Source organism: Sturnus vulgaris, chromosome 5 (assembly GCF_052056855.1).
Source record: "Sturnus vulgaris isolate bStuVul1 chromosome 5, bStuVul1.hap1, whole genome shotgun sequence".
In the NCBI taxonomy this organism is placed as follows: domain Eukaryota; kingdom Metazoa; phylum Chordata; class Aves; order Passeriformes; family Sturnidae; genus Sturnus; species Sturnus vulgaris.
Window position 1 is genome coordinate 45,963,199 of NC_142247.1, and position 19,368 is coordinate 45,982,566.

The window sequence follows — 19,368 nt, forward strand, 5'->3', positions numbered from 1 at the left end:
CATTAGCATATGCCTCTGCAAAATATTTCATGATTTTGTGACTCCGTTTTGATCAATTAAGTTTCTGTAGCTCTTTCCAAGTAAGTTCACAGAGAGAATCTGTTTGCAGCAATCTCTTTGTGGTACCAAGTTTATTTTCATTGTTGAAGTGCAGCAGCTGGCATGATGCAAACCAAAATGTATGTTGGGAAAAAATAGTTAGTACATTGGGAGAAAGTGCATCGGGGGGAAAAAAGTACTTTACAACAAGTGCTGTATGAGCCGGTTTTCATAAAGCCTAGGACACATGAAAAAGTACAAAGAAATTCAAGTGTACATTGTTTGCCACTTTCTGGCTGTGAACACACTGATCTTTGGTATCTGTAGGTGGAACCCATTTGTGCTTACCCAGAGTTTTAACACTCTGTATGAATGGAAAGCTAGTGACATGACATGATAAACACTGATATGTGCCCTTAAAAAGAGGAGAGGGAAAAAAAGGACAAATTTTGAAGAAAGAAGAAAGAAAGACGTTTTGGCCATGATCTTTTCCTTGGTTTAGTGCTGGTGTTCATATAATTTCAGTAATGAAATAATTATTGAATAAACATTAAAGAGGGAGAAGGCTTTCAGATCTTAAAGGTAATGTGAACATAGTTAATAAACAGTATAGATTTGTAAATTTTGAAATCTGTGTCCTAGTTTAGGACAAATTTGGCAAGAAACTCCAAAAGGGGTCCCTCTAGAAAGCAGATTCAAGCCCCTCCCCCTACCAGTTTGGGAAAATATTTCCTTGGAGAAAAGTGGGAACAAACTGTTTATTTAACAAGCAAAGTATTCACAAGCCTAAAAATAGAATAATAATAGACAATAAGACCTCTCGCTGTCTGAAAAGATGGCAAATTGAGAAAGTCCTTGTCATGGGGTGTAGCTCGGCTCACTCAGTCTTTTATCAGTCCCTCCTTTGATGGAAAATGCCACATCTTGGGCCCCAATGGGCCACAGGTGTGAGCTCCCAGTGTTCTCCTGTGTTTTCAGTGCAGACCTGGGCTGGTCAGTTCCAAGAAAAAGAAAATCCTCAATCTGGGGAACTTCTCTGCATCAGCTAGCTACAAAAACTAAGAAACAAAGGAGTTTTTTCTCCCACTGTCTGTGCTGCAGACAGCACAGTCTGAGAGAAGAGAATACTGAAAACTCTTACCTTTTTTTTTTATACAACCGACTCAGACATTTCACTGCTTCTCCTTCTCCCCCGCTTTCACTCTCAGATCTAGTTTTAAAGGTGCAAAATGTATTTCTGGGCTAAGCAAACGAATAGGGATGCAATTCAGCATCATAAACTCACTTCAGGACACTCTGCCACATTTTGGGTTATAATACAAAAATAATGGAAGAAATACTATTGTTTGATGCAACTCTGCAGGATGTTTTTGCATCTTATAAAATATTTGGTGTATTTTAAATGGTCATCATCTAAAAAGGGAAAATACCTAAAAATGAGTTGGTTGAGAAACACCCCCAGGAGTTGACTCAAGGATAAAGACAGCAGTAGTGATTTAATGCCCTCGTTAACTGTTGATAAAATTAGCAGATTAAATTAGATCAGGAGACCTACATAGTAATAATAATGGAGATGTCTCTAACTAGTCTTTGAAACAACTAGAAATGTGTAATATGCAGAAGAATATCATATGACTTGGCAAGTAAATGTGTCTCTGGGGAAATAATCGAAGATATACTATGAATGAAAAGCTGGGAAAGCAGCAGTGCTTAGAGGGACCAGCACATGTGGAGAATAGCAGTTAGGTTTGCTAACCACTAATAGCAGCAATACTTGCAAAAGGGAGTAACTAATGCTGTACCAGGAAAGGTCATGTCACAGGCATAGGAATATAACTGCCCTTTACTTACTCAGGTGTCTGTTGGACTGCACCAAGGCTGTTAAATATAATTATGGCTGCTTCTCATATTGAAACACAGGAGTGAACAAAAAGGGTTCAGTTAAAAGCAGCAAATGGATTTCATGCCTGACTTGTTGCAAAAGTTAAAAATCTGTGTCCATAGAATATTTGTGTATACAATGATTATTAGAAGAACCCAGATATCTATGGAGAGAGGAAAGTTCTAAGGGAAGATTTGAAAGGTCACAATTGTTACAGAAAAGTAAGGGGAAAAATAAAATTACTGTTAAAAAATTTTCACTGATACTTACTAAGTCATGTGAAACATGCTCAAAAGAAAGATTTTTGACTGTGTGACATGAAGAGGGGCAAGGTATCAGCTTTCAAAGCAGTGTGGATGGCAGGGGTGAGCTGTGGCTGGTACAGCCTGTGTGTGGGCAGCTGGCCGATCCATTCAAACGAGTCCAAGCTGGAATTCTCATGATGCTAAAGTCAGTCTGAGACCTTTGAACTCATCAGGAATTCAAGATGGGGTCGTTTGTACTTTTAAAGAAGATGCACAAGTTCAAAATAACTCGTTGGTTAAGGAAGATTTAGTCCAGAACTTGAAGTCTGGTGTTTGTTGATAGCTCTAATTTTGTACCTGACAGTGCAAAAGTGTGAGAGGATTTTTGTATAAGAATGTTTGAATATTAGAAAACTAAATTAAAACAAGGATTTGTTACTAGATGATAATTTATAAGGGATACATCCACAATAATACAGGAAGACGGGTGCTTTTTCTTCAGTTACCCTTTTAATTTTGCAAGGGTGACATTTGTTTTGCTGATTGGCATATTTTAGTTTTATGTTGGGCTGTTCTGGAATGCATTGTTTTACCCTTGTATCTAGTTGTCCCCAGATTTTTATTGATCATTTTTGTATACAATACCATATTTACCTTAGGAGATTGTAGGATTTATATGATTTGAAAAAAATTGAGGAGTGAGGAAACAAAATTGATAAATACTGTATAAAGACTTTCAAGTGTTAATGTTATCTGGCCAAGCTAGAGTATTGGAGGAGTATTTTAGAAGGAACCATTAAAAGTGTGATGAATAGCAGTGGGACACCACTAAAGCATTAATGATCCATGGAAGAATGACACTAAAACAAGCTTGAGGCTATCAACCTTTCACTTTGGAGACTTGCATTACAAATATTTCAACCCTACGCCTGGGAACCTTTCCTTCGTTTGTTTTGGTGACCTGTGAGGAAAGCATGGTGATAATTTCCTTGGAGTCATATATGCTATATATATATATATATATATAACATGTATGAATTTTCCTGATGTAAATAACATGCTTTGTGTTACTTTGCTCATGTGTTTTCTGCCTGTTGCTGTGGATTCTGTTCTTTCTTTTACAGCAAAAGGGGAAGGATGTGTGTGGCTGAGGATGGTGTGCAAAAAGGTTTCCCTGCTTTTAAAATGTCAGCGTTTTGAGAATGTGGAATAATTGTGGTGTGTAATGGGACACTTCTTCTAACGCATTAAGGATTCTGATTATAATTTTTTTTAATATTAGTGTTAATTATATATTTGATAAAACATTATGTTTATCTATGTATAGCCAGTCCTATCTTTTAATGCCATTTTATTTGTATATTTCATGTGCAAACCTGATGAGTATTTTAAGGATGAAAATAGCCTGAAAACTCTTCCAGTCCATTTTTGAATGGTGTCCACTTCTCTTAGTCAAAGCAATAGTTACAGACAGTAGGAGGCCATCAAAATCTCATATCTTGCTTCATTTGCTTTCTAAGACAAAAGAGGACCTGTAAGATGTGTAAACAGGTTTGTGACATCCAGCCTGTTACTGTTGAAGCAGGTCTAATAACTGATGTTTTGTAAAAATGCATCTTCCAGAAAGGCAAGTAGGCTGTTCTGAGAACCATTTTGGTAGTTTTATCTGTCAGTAGATCTTCCAATCAGCAACTGAACGGTTTGAATTTTAACACTTGTCTATCAAGTGATGTAGAAGCTCATGAGCACTTAATGTGTCCATCCCATGACAGCTCCTGGGCACTAATCAGGTCACTGTCTTAACTCTCCCAATCTGATATGACACTTTCTGAGTCTGGCACTGCACAAGACTTTTTTATTGGTCAAGTCACTCTTGGTGCCATTCTCTGCACCCTGTCCAGTTTTTCAGCCTTTTAAAAATAAATCTAAAATAAGCAAATCCCATCATACATGGCAGAACTGAATATCAGGTTCTAGTATAGCTCTGTACACAAGACAGGTAGCTATCTTTTCTATTCTTGTTCTCAGTCTGCCCCCATTTATACAAGCAGTGATTGCATTAAACGTGTTTCTGCAGTTGCAAGTCGTTGGGTTACCATGAAATGATCTGCTCAGTCGTTTTTATAGTCATCATATTCTGGGATACACTCTCTGGTACTGCCAGTATCAGTTCTACTTCTGGGATGGAATAGTCCATGTGGCCTGGGAAAGTGCAGTGGTTGGTGTCAGTCGGCTGGCAGCTGCTCAAGCTGCGGGCAAGCATACAGTGTGCACCCAATTTCAGTATAGAAATCCATTCTGTTCTGGTAAAGCAGCTGCTGCCATGTCTTCCTGCAGCTTCCATATGGCAGGAATACAATTGTATCAATGAATCAGCATTTCCCTTCATCTTGCAAAGGCTTGGAGCTATCACCAGCCAAAACTGCTTGTGCCATCCTTTCTTTTTGCTGCATCTCTAGAGCTATAATATTCCATTGCCCTTCTTGAATACAAAGTCTTGCGCATAAAAACTTGCATAGTTAATTCCTAAAAAATCTCTTGTAGTAGATTAGACTATATATTGTATTCCTAGACTCATACCTCCAAATACACATTTTATTTTCGAGTGTGATATTCCAATTTCACAGCTGCTTAATAGGTTGATAAGAATATGGGAACAAAGCAGTATTGTAAGAGAAAGGTATAGTTATTCCACTTTTGTTCAAGTGGTTTTAATAGAATCATAATATATTTTTTTTTTCCTAATGAGGGTAGAAGCAGCTGTTTTATGCTAAGAGAGAGTCTCCACTGCCAGTATGGTAATTTTGAGGGAATGCTTACCTTTGTTTTCTTAGAGACTGATGTAGCAGTTGAAAGGTCATAATTTTAATTAATTTAAAAAACCTCTACAAAATACAAAGCCTTACAGAAATTGTAATTACAGGAGTCTTTAACCGTGTAGTGCAGCATGTGGAAGCTACTTGTAAGACAGAGTCATCCTTTAGTTGTGAGATTATGTTAAATCCCAAAGCCTGTAATTATATGCATGTTGCTGGCAGGAGCCCGTGCTGGGCTGATTGTGCTCAGTGAATGGGGTCGTGTCTTGCTGTTTCTCTCCATGAGATCTACAAGCATTCTGGAAAGCACAGTACCTACTACTTTCACTGCTGCTTCTGCTCAGAGGGCAGACAGGCTACTTTGGACTTGGTTTATTTCATTATATTTTGACAGATTTCAGGTTCTTTACTAACTGTCAGTTCAGAAGATGCAAGGACAAAATATTAGTAGTGCTCCAGAAAGTGAGCACTCTCTTCTGTCATTGTAAACCAAACCAAAGGAAGCATACAGGCATGTGTATGTACTAGAAATGCAGCGATAGCTGATTTGTAAGCTCTTGATTTTGTGAAAAGACTGGATGCAAGGTGCACATGGGTTGAGGCAATCCTGAGCACAAGTACAGGCCGGGCAGAGAAAGGATTGAGAGCAGCCCTGCTGAGAAGATTTGGGTGTGCTTGTTGATGAGAAGCTCAACAAAACCCAGCAATGAGAGCTCGCAGCACAGGCGGCCAACCACATCCTGGGTTGCATCCAAAACAGCGGGACCAGCAGGGCCAGGGAGGGGATTCTGCCCCACTGCTCTGCTCTGCTCTGGTGAGACTCTGTGTGGAGTAGAGACACACTCTGGACTGCTGGAGCAAGTCTAGAGGCCCATAAAGATAGCCCAAGGTCTGGAGTACCTCTTCTGTGCAGACAGGATGAGAGATTTGGGATTATTCAGCCTGGAGAAGAGAAGGCTTCAGGGAGAACTTAGAGCACCTTCCAGTAATTAAAGAGAGCTTATAAAAGGAGAGATAGTAATTTTTTTTACATGCATAGATAGTGATGGGATAAAGGGGAACAATTTTTAGCTAAAAGAGGAGGAGGGATTTAGGTTAGATGTTAGGAAGGAATTTGTTATGGTGAGGGTGATGCTACACTGGAATAGGATGCCCAGAGAAGTTCTGGATGCTTCATCCCTGGAAGCGTTCAAGGCCAGGTTGGATGGGGCTTTGAGCGACCTGGTCTTGCAGGTGGTGGGGAGATTGAAACTAGATGATCTTAAAGGCCTGTGCCAACCCAAACCATGCAAAGATGATGATGATAACTTGTTTCTGAAACAAATCTTAATTAATTGTGACTATACTTGAAGTTATCTTTGAGAGACTACAACGTACTTGTGCTACTAAAGTTTCTTTGTTTCATAATGTATGCGGCATCTTCATATTTTCTAAGTCTTTTAAGTCCATGATTATTTTTATACAAATATTTGTGGCTAAGAAAGGGTGGAAAAAGCTGACCAGTGTGTTTGCCAGCAGCTGAAATGAAATTAAGAGTGAAAAGTCAGAGTTGTACTCTGTTGTTAAAGTTTTTTAACATCTTCATCTAGTAAGAAACATCTCTTAACCTTTGTATATCAGCATATTTTCACTGAAAAGGACAGGTTTAATTTTTGCCAGCAACTGAAATAGACTGGTAAGATAAAGATTTTTTTTGTAAAGCTCTGGTGTTGGATTGTAAAGGGCAATGTAGGCAATGCTGTTCCTTATGTTGTGCTAAAGGGTAATGTGCAGTGGAGAGTTATTATCATGTAGAAAAGATGTATGTATTCTCTCTCCTTTAATACTGCCTTATAAATTTTTAAAAATATATTGTTAAATCAGACTTTTAAAAAAGTAAATTAAAATGTGAATCTTCTGTGTTGTAAAACACTTCAACAAAAAGCCATTCCAGGATGTGGCAATATTGACTGATTTTATCACCGCTTATTTAATACCTACTGATTCAAAAAAGTTGAACATTTCTTGGAGCCAATAAATGAAGATTTTTGGGTTTTTCAACCTAGAAGGCCCCTAAATTATTTTTCCTAATCTCTTGCTAGGCATTCAAGCTAAAATACTTGTATGGTGTCATGCAACAGTGTTTTGGCATCAACTGAGATCTTTTACAGATGTATTCTTATCATATGTTAACCACTTTCAACACACACCTCCTTGCTTTTCAACATGCTGCATCTCATACCTGACATGTTCTCCAGTGAGAATCTTCTGAAGCCAGAGCCGCTTTTATGACTTTAATAACCTGTAAAGCATTCTGCTGCAATGTCTGCCTGAAATTACCCATCAATGTTGCAGAGGTGGTTAATAAAGCTAGAAAATAGGTGCTGTAGTTGATTTAATAAAAATGTAAATACAAGATCCTCCAAATTATGCAAAGCTGACAAGTTGTCTGTTTTGCTAATCTGAGCACTGGGGAATAACAGGGTGTCTTTATTTCACTCACCTTTTTATTCCTTCTCCCTGTAGTGAAGGAGAATCTTCATAATAGAGCAGTACTCATTGCAAAATACTGGACTGACTGAGCCTGCACTTGAATGGGAATACAGCTCTTCTCTTTGGGATGAAAAATTTTGTTCAGCTAGAGATTTCTGGTATTAATATAAGGTTGTATCAAATACTATAGTGGAAATGTTTTAGTTTTCACGACAGAAGTATCCATATAGGAATTTGTTATTTTCAGAGCTAAGTTAAGTCTCTTTGTTCCTTAAAAATCTGACTTTCCATTTGACTAATGTGGGAGATGCCAGTGGTAACTTGTAAAATGATGAAACAAAATACTGACTTGTACAAAATCCTTATGCGTTCAGATTTCATAATATTTAATTTAAATTTTCTTATGCAGGTAGATCCATCAGATATCACTGTGTCTTCCTGGCACATGAAGCACTTGATATCTGTATTTCTTTCTTGTTGTCTTAATGTTTTAATGATACTGTTGTTTGAATACACCACTGTCCTCACTGAAGCCCATGGGTTGGCTTTCTTTAAAGGTCTGGGTGTGTGGTGAACACCACTGTGACCAAATGAGTTCTCTGTGGTGCAGCTGCTTCAGTGTGGTCAGACACAAACAGGCCATAAAGAAAAATAGGAGCATGCGACATCCAAAACCAATTATAGCAGCTCGTGTAGACAAATCCCCTGACAAGTGAAAGAAAGGATGGTGTGTAACTGGTTTTAAGGTGTTGTTCAGCCACTGTGTGAAGGGAAATGTTTGATACAGCATGAGCAGAATTTTACCTAGGGTGTCTTCCAGGTGTGTATATTCCTGTGAAACAGAAGGGTGTGTTTTCTGCATAAGAAGTTAATTTTTTGCAAACTCATTTTTTCCCCCTAAAGACAATTTCATATTTTGCAGAACTTGTATTCTTCATTGAATACTAGTTCGTCACAGAAATTTCCTCATTGTATCTAAATGTCACACTGTATGAAGATTCAATTCAATTAATCTTCAATTTAATTTAGAGAAATTTCGTTACATTTTTTTACATCCTACAGAGAAGTGTAATAGTAACATTTTTGATTCAGTTATTTTAGCTAATGTGATCTGATAAGATTAACCAGAAGTTTGTGTTAAATAGGATACATATATTACACTGCCTGTCTTATTGTATGAAAATATAAGCTTCTTTCATCTAGTGACCTTCTACTGAATACTTATGAATAAAAATTCAGTTGGTAAAATATTTGTATGTTATATATATTCTAGATTTATAAGTAATCTTTCAGACTCCTGAAAAAAGGAGTGAGTGCAGCAATAAAAGTGATACAAATTCAGGCTGCTGCCCAAAAGGATCACAATGAAAAAAGATTTTTACAGATGAGTACAGAGAAAATTGTAACTGAATATGTAGCTCTGTTAATTAATAAGGAGGAAATATAATTACTAGAGTTTAACATGTATTATATAGACTATAAATTTTTTTTAGTATGTCTGAGGGTTTTTAATCTCCTAATATTATATTAGGTACCTTTTTGTTTTTACCTCCTCCTCCATTTTTCATCCTGAAACCAGCTGAGTCCTGCTGCAAAGTTGAATGTCTGACTCATCAAAAAATGATGGCTGTCTTTTGGAATGCTGAAACATTTAAAAAACACAAATTTAATAAAACCACTTAATTTGATAAAAAATATATATATTAACACATTATGTATATTTAAATTAATTTCAGTAGTAGGACTTTGGACAAGAAGAGTTCTGTTAATTCTCAAAATTGTTGTCCTGAAAGAAGGTGATAAAACCATGAGTGAATATTTTAGAAATTCTTCCAATAACTGGATCTTTTCTATACCTAGTAAAAATGAGGAAAAAATATGCAGTACATACAATAGATCATTATGTTCCATGCCATATTTGAATATGAATTCTTTATCTTGTGAAACCTTTTGAGAAATTCAAATCCATACACGACCTCTCTTGGCAAGGACAGAAAAATTGTCTGAGGAAACATAAGCAAAAAAATATCCTGTTGACTTGGTTGAAGTGATCATTGCAGTGCTTCAGAGGCTGTTTAATACACACACCAGTAATCTAGAAGTAGTAAACAATACAATGAGCTTTTTGGATCAAGGAATGAATGTATCCTTTTGCTGTTAGTAAAGCTTTATCTGACCAAGTCTGCTGCTGGTTTTGCATATATATCACAGTTTCTATACAATTATTACAGTTTTACTCATTTCTACTTAATCCCATTGGGACTCAGCATTTCCTTACCCAAAGGCTTGATTTTTCTCTGGTGTCTGAAGTCTGTCTTTTGCAGCCTCTTAGCTCTGTAAGTCTCCTCTGTTTTGCACCCTCTGCCAAAGGGGCTGAACCAGGGTAAGTCGTGGAGTCGGATCACAAAGGCAAGCAGTAATCAGTTCTTCCTTACGGTGTAGATACAACCTCTTGCCTTTCTCTGCAGCAGAAGTCTTCAATGTGCTAAAATTGCACAAAAGTGGACTCTTGATTTGAGACATGCTCACCAAAATCGTCTTCTTTTGGAGGGCAGAAAGAGCACTGCAGACTCACCTGGCACTGATGCCAGCAGGTGGTGACAAGGTCCATATCCAAAGAGGTGGCAGTGGAGACCTTAATGCCTGGAGTAGACAATGCTGACCCCACAGCTGACTGGGAAGAATCAAAGAACAAATTTTAGGACAGCTAAACTATCATCTTGCAGTATCTTCTGGTTGCCCATGAGTTAAGGGCAAGTGTTTAAACTGGTCATCCTGTGTCCAGCAAGGTTTATGGCATTGAGGACAGGCATCTGGCAGATGAAAAGGCAGTAATAAAGATTCTGGATGTCAATATGCAGAAAGAGAGGAGCAAGTTCAGGCAGCTTTGGCATCTCAAACCTGAAAGACCTGTGAACAGGGCCTGTACACTGAGCCATAGCCTTTGGTTTCTGGAACAGCATTCCAGGAGAGCAGAGAGAAAAGAAAGAAGATAGAGGATGGTGTTTATTGGTATTATTGGTGTGAAGTCCTGTTACCTGAGCAGGAGGTGGCAAGAAAGAGTGGTGGCAAATTTTTTCATCTAAAAGCATATTGACAGAGAGAGCCACTTTACAGGAGAACAAGAACACAACTCCTATCTCCTTTCCTCTCCCTAACAGTCTCAAGATTTTCTGTTTTCTTTCCAGACTACTGAATTACACTGATGTAAAACTCCACCTTCATCCTCTGGTTTCAGCCCTCCTTTTATGCCCTGTCCATCCTTGGCCAGAGGTCTGTGGATGGAGCCATCAGTTCACGCCTTCAGGTGCATCTACTGTCCCACTGGTTGGGTTTTATGGCTCTCTGGTACAAGAGCAGCTAGAAGAAGCAATAACAAGGTCGGTGAACCAATGACTCGATTACCCCTATCTGGTTTTAATGACAATGAAATAAAATCAATTTTCAGCAGGTCTGTCTAGGTAAGTGTAACGGAGCTGATAGAGTGTTTCATCTTATCCTTGGAAATATGGCTGTTGCTCTAACCAATAAAACAAAAATAAGAAAAACAATCACTGTACTAGTAGTTGGAGTTGGACTGTTGGAAGTACAGAGCTGCTGATGCAGTGAAGAGCAGGCAGGGAGAGAGAAATGACTCAGAGTGTGAAAGCTGTCTATGCTTCCTCCTGGCTTTCTTTAGCTGGTGGTAGATGTGCGCCATGGCACTGGACCATTACATTAAATACAGTGATGGATAAAAGATGGAAAAAGATAAACTAAGCAATTTTGTAATCAAAGCACATGAATGGGACAGAATATATGAAGACAGTTTTAAATATATCATTCAAGTGAAGCAAAAATCTTGAGAAAGAAATAATTATCTGTTGTAAAGGAGAATGTCTGGTGCAACACTTGGGATTTATGCATAGATTTGACATGAAAAACTCTATATGGAATATTTTGGTTTGCTTGCTTTGTTTTTATCATGGGTATGGAGTTTTGTCCATAAAGGTGGTACGGAACTCTAGTTTAAGTGATATGCTCTACTTCATAGTTTTCTGAATGGATTGTAAAAGCAGGTTAATTTGCTGTTTGAATAGCCATGAGAGGGCATAAAACTTCTTGTGGGCTGCAGAAATCTTACAAATGGTGCAATGTTTGGCCAGTTCAACTGCTCTAAAATTTTCTCTTTAGTGAAGGCAGAAAACTCAATTCACTGTGTGTTTTCTATTCAGCATAATTTTATTTGGTGTGATCAAATGCTTGGTGGTCCTGCCCACACACAGCAATCCATCCATTCCCTCCACTCTCTCCCTCCCGCTGTGGTCTGTGCTTCATCAACTGTACTGTACTTATCTACAATTGTCAAAAAGCTTTCCTGGTTATCAAATCAGGCTTTTTCTTTTTTTATTCCTTATAGATTGATAGGATAAATCTTTAGTATGCTTTGATTAGAATATTTCCATTTGAAATGGGCTCCTTCTCTCCCGAAGTAGGATTCCTGGTGTTTTTACCCTATTTTTCCTGGGGAAACAGTAAGGGAAAAGGTAGATATGAGGAAGGAGGACAAAAATCACCATGTTGAAACGTGGGGCCCTTTGCCTGGCACAGCAACCATCACTCCCTGCAGGGCCAGGGAATGTGAAAGGCTGGCGGATGTGTCCCTCTGACATCCGCGTCTGTGTGTGCAGCTGGATGCTTTCTGGCTTGTGAAGAAAAGCCCTTCATTTCCTCATGCAGGTGGTGGTGACGGCGGTGGTAGTGAATGACACAGCTTTGCCGGATGACACGGAGCTGATCTCTGCATCAGCCAAGAGGAATTAAGCTTTGTCACTCCCCGCTGGGGCTACCTTTTGCCTGGTATGTGCGGGAGGAGGAATTCACAGGCTGCTGCTGCATTCACCCGAGCAGAGCCCGAGTGAGCTTTGCCAGGGGAGGCAGGCAGCCAGAATGATAGCTGTCTCTTTTAAATGCCGCTGTCAGATCCTGAGGAGACTTGCTAAAGGTAACGTTCTTTCCTTCTTACTCATGCAGGGGCTCCGTTGCATCCTTCCAGAGACACAGTGATGTTTTTATGTTTTTACTTTTAAATATGTCTGTCCTTTAATGTACTGTCAGGCAACAAAGAATTCCTGATACAGGAGGATGCTCTTTCAGTTGACATTCCTACATGTCACAGGCTGTGATCCTGCTAGGAAGATGGATTCCCGTGTGGTTTTTTTACCTTTTTTTTTTTTTTTTTTTTTTTGGGTATTACTAGAAAGAGGATTTTTTTCCAAGTGAAGTGCTAAAGTTATTGTGGTGTGCTATTGTTTTGTATTTCTGCTAACTGCTCAGAGGTGTCCTTCCTGGGTCAGTGCATGCTCTGCTTTACTGGGAACAACTGGCATTGCTGTCCTGGACCTGTATCCAGGACGAATTTCTGTGGTTTCATGTCCTTTGTGAGCTATTTTTACCTGTGCTTTAGGTGCTGAAGGCTGCTTTATGTGATGAAGTAGGGATAGCAGCATGTGTTTTTTCAGGGCTGCACTCGCATGTCACACTTTTGAAGTTAATTTGCCTGTTTGACCAGTGTGCTTTTTATCTCACTGTAAATCTTTGCAGTCTCTCATTTTCCCACTCAGTACTTTAAAATACTACCCTGAGTCCGATGTGATTGTTAAAGCAGATATGTGAAAACCTGCCTAAGGCACCTTCCCTGTTCAGGAATGAACATACCTTATTTTCTAAAAATAACTTTATTTTTTATTTTTTTGGAAAAAAAAAAGCTGTTATGTATATTTTTTTCCTTCTCTGTGTAAAAAGGCTTGATTTGTGATTTTAGCTCGATGTTTTGAAACTTTCAACATTGTAGTAGTGTTATATGTCTGCAAATAAGAAGGTTCTGTTTTTTATCTTGGGTGCTGTGAAATATTTAATTGCTGTTACTCTGCAGCTGGATATACATCCATATGTGAATGAAACTATTTTTATCAGCTTAGCTTTAAAAATCAGAAATCTTTGATTTTTAATCAGGATAGCTCAAAATCAATTAGTGTTTTATTTTGCAGAAGCGTGATGAAAACATAACATGCTAATACAATGAGATCAGTAATAGGAAAATAGAAGAATACTGCAATCAAACTTATATAAGCATTTTCCTTTTATTTAGATTATTCAGTGCGCTCACGTTCAAAACATAGGAACTTAAAGACTTATTAATCATCCTCTCAGTAGATTTGCTTCTCTATCAAATCTGTGCCAGGTAATACCTGTTTTTCTCGTTAGTGTAAGATGTTTCTATTCTGGTAGCTCTATTACATGTTTATAAGGTTGAAAGTCAGTGTATTCTCTTTTTCTGGTGTGAGTAGAGCAACCTTTTTGTCTGCTGATGTCTTTATCAGACAGATCTGGACACTAATTTAGTCTCACTGATGAGAATTGTTGTTCCACTTAAATATACTTTCCCTGTGAATAATCAATAATCTTATACATCACAGCCATCTTAATAATTTAATGCTTCCATCATTCAACAGAACTCAGACTAGTGGGTTTTTTCTCCTTTGAAATAATCTTAACTACGATTGAGACTCCTTGCTCCTCCCACTCTCCTCCAGTAGGAACTGGCATGATGCTACTTTTTTTTTTTGCATTAGTGTGCCTTATGCTAGTCTCTAGTTTATAAAGAAAAAGAAAGTCTAGAGGTATGTTCATATATTCTCCTGTTAAGCCATATGCATCCTGGACTGGTGTTGCTGTCCTAATTGACAAGTTCCTGAATTTTCACTGTTTTGAGTGAAATCTTTGTTTTTTTATCTAATTCTCTAGGTTTTTTGGCCTTGGCATTTGCATCTCAGACAACAGTTATGGACTGCTCAACACAGCCTAGCTGAGGACAGGGATGAACCTTCACATTGTTAGTGTGGAGCTGACAGTCTCCTGCTGCTGTATCAGCTGGAAGATCTCCTTTCCTTCTAACCTGCTAGTCATGGGGTTTTGCACATTCATTGAGTTCCTTTGCGCCAAAAGCAGTTTTCCTTGCTTTAGTACTTTCCCCCAGCCTGTCTCTGCTAGGGTCTTTTTCTTCTGCACTAATCCTGTCGCTTTGTGCAGTTCCCCAAAATAATTTCTTTACTGTGTTTCAGGCCCTGCTCTGGTGAAAAGATACACATATGATGCACACTAGATTAGTGTCTTGTGTTTTTAATAAAAGATGTGTGGTTAGCTGTACATCAAAATGTGGAAATATCTGCTTTAAGTATGTTATGTCATTTTTCATGCCTGTCTTGACAAAGTAAGCTTGTAACTTCATTTCCTATTATTTCAGATAGGGATGTAAATGGAAATGCCTCATCTGGGCAACTGGAGACTCTCTAAAAGTAATTCTTTCCAATAGAGAGGTGTTCAAGCAATATTTTATTTTACAGCATTTGTACTCTCCTCTTCTTGTACTTCTGTTAACCTTTCAAAGCAAAAAAAACTTTTTTTGGTTTCTTTGCATTGTTGCACGTACTTACTATGTAATTGAAAAAAATTCTGGTGGGAGAATCTTCAAGTGTTGTGAGCTAATTTCAAGGCAAAAATATCACATAGTAGTGGGAATGTTCTCCAAAACCCAGTCAGTGACTCACTCCTTCCCATAGTTGTGAGTCAGAGCCTGCAACAGATAACCCTTACCTCTCTTGATCTCAGCTCCACGGTCATCTTCAGATGGGAGCATTAGTCGTCTTCTTTGTCCTCTGCCTTTGAGCTGACAGCATTCATAGGAGACAGGCACAATTATAGAATCATAGAATGGTTTGGGTTGGAAAGGATCTTCAAATATCTTCCAGTCCAGCCCCCTGCCCATTAGTCCTGCTTCACTGCTGCCGCTGCCCATGCACTCCTTTTGTGCCATATTGCCTCTGTGGGTACGAGGGCTACAGTGGCTGCTGCAGCTGCTGTACAGAAGTCTTCTTCTGTATTTCCACTGTATCAGTCACCCCTCTTAAAGCAAAAAATGTGACAAACAAGAAGTGCACAAAAATTATTAATGCAAGAAAATTTAGAAGACTATGACATTCTGTCCCTTAATGTGTATTGCATTTCAGTTTTGCGAGTCTTTATTTTGGAGGTTTTACATTTTCAGTAATGAAATTGCACATTACCAAGGTCAGACAAAGCTTCATATTTGTGTCCATTAACAAGCAACCATGAAAAAAAAGTATTATGTTATTTGATGATGTAATTTGCAAGAACAATGCTGTGTGAGACTGTTTTTTCATAGATGTGGAGACATTATCTCAGTTTAGATCTAGTCTATGTAGTTAGGAACAACAACAAAAAAATCTGTTTTCTACAGCAAATGTGTTGTTTCTAAACCAGTCTGTTGTTTCTATGCTTTTTTTCCATAATGCATTTTTTAATAGCTATTAAGATGTTTATTGTGGATGTGAGTTTGTGCTGTGCATCGTTACAATTACCTAATTTCTTTCATTAATAAATCTTTCATGCTTTTACCTTTGAGCTGAAATATGGCTGGGTCAATCTCTTTTATTGTGAGTATCTATACATTTTTTAATCTCTATGTGTATATACACACATTTTAAGCACTTTTGGAAGTAGTTATAAGGTTCTGAAAAGAGAAAAGGTATCTTCTTACCATATTAGGTACTAAAATTTGCACTGAGAAGAGAGTTTTGTAATTTCTTAATATTGTTTTAAGTTTTTATCTTTTTTCTATCCCAAAAGCCTTGCTACATTAACAATCTGAAAAGCTACATTAAGAATCTGAAGTAGTAGCTGTTTTTACAGTTTTCACTATGAGAAGTACTGGACTCAGAGAGAATGGTAACTTGTACCAAGTCAATATAAGGAAAGGCCACATTTGTAATTGCAAGATCAACCACAAATCTGCACTTCGTACAGCTGCTTGTATTGTAGGATGATTTTTTTGTGCAGTGGAGAAACATTAGGGGTTTTTTTCCCCCCCAAGTTTATTCATAGAAGACCTTGAGCACTGAGCAGTATGCTCTGCATATCAAAGAGCCTGTGGCAATCCCTTACACTACATATATATGCTAAATAAAAATATTACAATTTACAGTTATTAAGTACAACAGTGAACAATGTACGTATATAGCGTTCAATAGTGAAAAGTTGCTGAAATGTGTAAACTAGTCAGGTTTACAGGTAAATTAGCCACTTTATAGTTTAAAAATTGCCTTTCAAGTAGTGCTTTACAAAGCCTTGGCTGTGGTTAATTTATGTACATGTTTGTTTTTTCCCTTTATTAGCTGAAAGAACAGCACATTTAGGAAGCTGTGTATGTAGTATAAAGTTGCTTACAGAAATGGATCTCTTTGTTAGAGTCAGGAATTCAGTTTTTCATATACACAGATCAGTGAAGTTATTCTGGATTTTATTATAATGGAAACAGAATGGGAGCACACTGATAAATTCATCAACTGTTGTTACACAGGGCATAGCAAGAGGAGCTGAGTGGAATGCCTCTCCCCCATCGAAGCTTTACAGCCTATCTTCAGGATAATTTATCACTTACTGCACATACAGATTCTTTCTGCAGACATATATTTTTATTCTCCCAGTATGTTTCCAATACAGCGAGATAAAGCAAGCTTTAAAGGCAAGATGCTGCACTCCATTTTACAATATGATCAGTTATCCAAAAATTGGCTTGGGGTCTAAAGCATCAAGGGATGAATTCGGAATGTAGCTGGACATAGGTTATACTTTGCGCACAAGCAACTACAACACAAATAAACCCAGAATTTTTTTTTTAAAGTAGGGAATTCAAATGGTGTTAAAGACTTGACATTGAGGCTATATAGTATGTTATTACAAACTTGCTAGTCTTTCAGAGACTCATCCCTGGTTACCAGCCTTTAAATTATTTTAATAATAATTCTCATTATGTGGTCTCTTTTTGCCAATAAATTATTTATAAAAATACAAGTTTGACTATTAGAACTGAGTCAACACATGGCTTTGAATGAAGTAAAAATCACAAGTAACAATATCTCTAGGGAATTTTAAACATAGGTTGGTTCCCTGTCTTTCTAAAATTGGTTCTGAAGGTTCAGAAAAATCCTAAGTGTATGCTAAGTTCTATAAATAGGCAGTCAGTATGGATTTGTTGGCTTTGTGCATTTGGTTGGTGTTTCAGAAATACACTTTGAGGTTTTTCATACATGACACCTGCTTATTCAAGCTGTCCGTATCTCCCTTTTTGCATTTTATTTCTGAAAGTGACTTCAGCGCTTCTTCTGATTTAGTAAACAAACTACAGTGAAAGAAAAGAGTAGAAACAAAATCTGGAAACTTTCTTTCCTGCTAGCAAGTGGGAACTTCAGGGCCACCTCCAGAGTTGCAGCCGTTCCTCAGCCATTAGTGGGTACTTCATGAGAAGACAGAAGAGAGTACATGGGAGAGCTGTGGACATCTCTCAGCAAGGGAAGTTTTGGCATTGCTCTTAGTGCTTGTAGGGTAGTAAATACAATTAAAAAAACAACCAAACAAGAACAAAAGCATTCCTTGGTACTACTTGGAATTTTTTGTTTTGTTTTTAAAAAAATTATTTTGTTGCAACACTTGTTTGTCAGATATGAAAATGAAGGCAATGAGTGGGCATGACCTGTCTTATGTTACTCAGTGGGTCCATGCTAGTCTTGGGGACAATCCTGTCCTCCTACTCCCATTTGTTCATCGCTGCTTAGGAACAGTTACTGAAGTTGGAAAAGACTATGAGAGAGCAGAGACTGCATGACTTTTTCCCTTCTAGATTTTTCACCAGTTTTGGCTTTTTTATTTGCACTTAAGAATGCCTTTGGCCCAAATAATTTTAGGATTGCTTTGAAATTTTAAGTGCCTGCATTATGATTGCTGAAGGAGAGGGAGAGAGACGAATTTTTGTTAAGATGTTCTTTCTATAATTGGTATTTAGGCTTTCCACCACTGAGTATGTGAAAAACAAAAGAGGCAGACTTTTTATATTTAATGGGCATTATTAGTTTGCAATATTGTCTTTTTGTTCAAAAGCATTCTTATTGTTGTAAGAAGTAATGATAGGAGAAAGCATTTTCTTTTCTAGAGCAAGCCAATCACAGGTCACAAGTTCAAGCAATATTTCGTCACTACTAATGTATTCAAGAACTGGCAAACTCTTTATTAATTATGCAGGATGATCTGAAGCATAGCAGCATACTAACCAATCTGTGTGATGCTTTGACAGAAAGAAAGACATAAAAATACTTTCTAAATCAAGCATGTACTACTTAAAATAGTAGCACTGCTGCAGCCCTTATGGTCTGAGAGTCTGCATATGACTGGAGTTCTGTGGAGAAATTTTTTGGCTTAAACAGATATAATTGCATGCAGGTGCCTGTAAGGTGTGAAGAGAAAGCTGCAGTCATATAAAGAGATGGTAAGTGGCCACTAAGTATCTTTTATCTATTAGATATTACTAGGTGGTATCTGATGTGGTAGCTTCGATATTGGTTATACGTGGAAAACATGGGAAGTGTTTTTTCTAGCATGTGTAGATTTGCAGGATGGGTTATAGAAGTTGTTGCTGGATCCTACTGTACATCTTTCACAAGAGTTCAGCAGGTGATTGGGACTTTGTACCTTGTCCATAGTGGTCTGATGGGAAAAGCTATGTTTCTCTCCTTTGAAGAGTATTCTGAGGAAAATAATAACAATAAAAAAGATTACAATGTGTCACTTTGTAGGCTTTCTGAACATTAAAGATGAAGTTATTTTTAAAAAACCAAAACAATTTAGTTGTAAGTGTTGCTAGTTTTAATATGAATGCAGGCAAAATAGTTGAGCTGTAAATAATGAAAATCCAGACTTGCTCAGGGGTAGGGTGTTGCACAAAGATCCTTCCAAGTATCAGCATTGCTGCAGGATAGAAATGCTTTGCAAATGTTTCATGAGTTTGTCTTTGATGTCATTG

General features: G+C 37.7%; 1 protein-coding gene across 11 annotated transcripts in view; it reads left to right on the top strand.

Moving 5' to 3' along the window:
- Positions 1 to 19,368, top strand: part of GRIP1 (glutamate receptor interacting protein 1) — a 348,068-nt gene that overhangs the window by 171,451 nt on the left and 157,249 nt on the right. The window contains exons 2-3 of one of the 11 annotated variants that reach the window (XM_088165626.1): positions 10,643 to 10,834; positions 12,174 to 12,438. The exons of 7 other annotated variants lie outside the window; for them this stretch is intronic. In XM_088165626.1, coding sequence (XP_088021752.1) covers positions 12,384 to 12,438 — 55 coding nt within the window. In that variant the 5' untranslated portion in view covers positions 10,643 to 10,834; positions 12,174 to 12,383. Of the gene's footprint in view, positions 1 to 9,190; positions 10,835 to 10,884; positions 12,439 to 19,368 lie in introns of those variants that run through there. 3 more of the 11 variants (XM_088165627.1, XM_088165630.1, XM_088165625.1) reach the window with 3 other exon arrangements.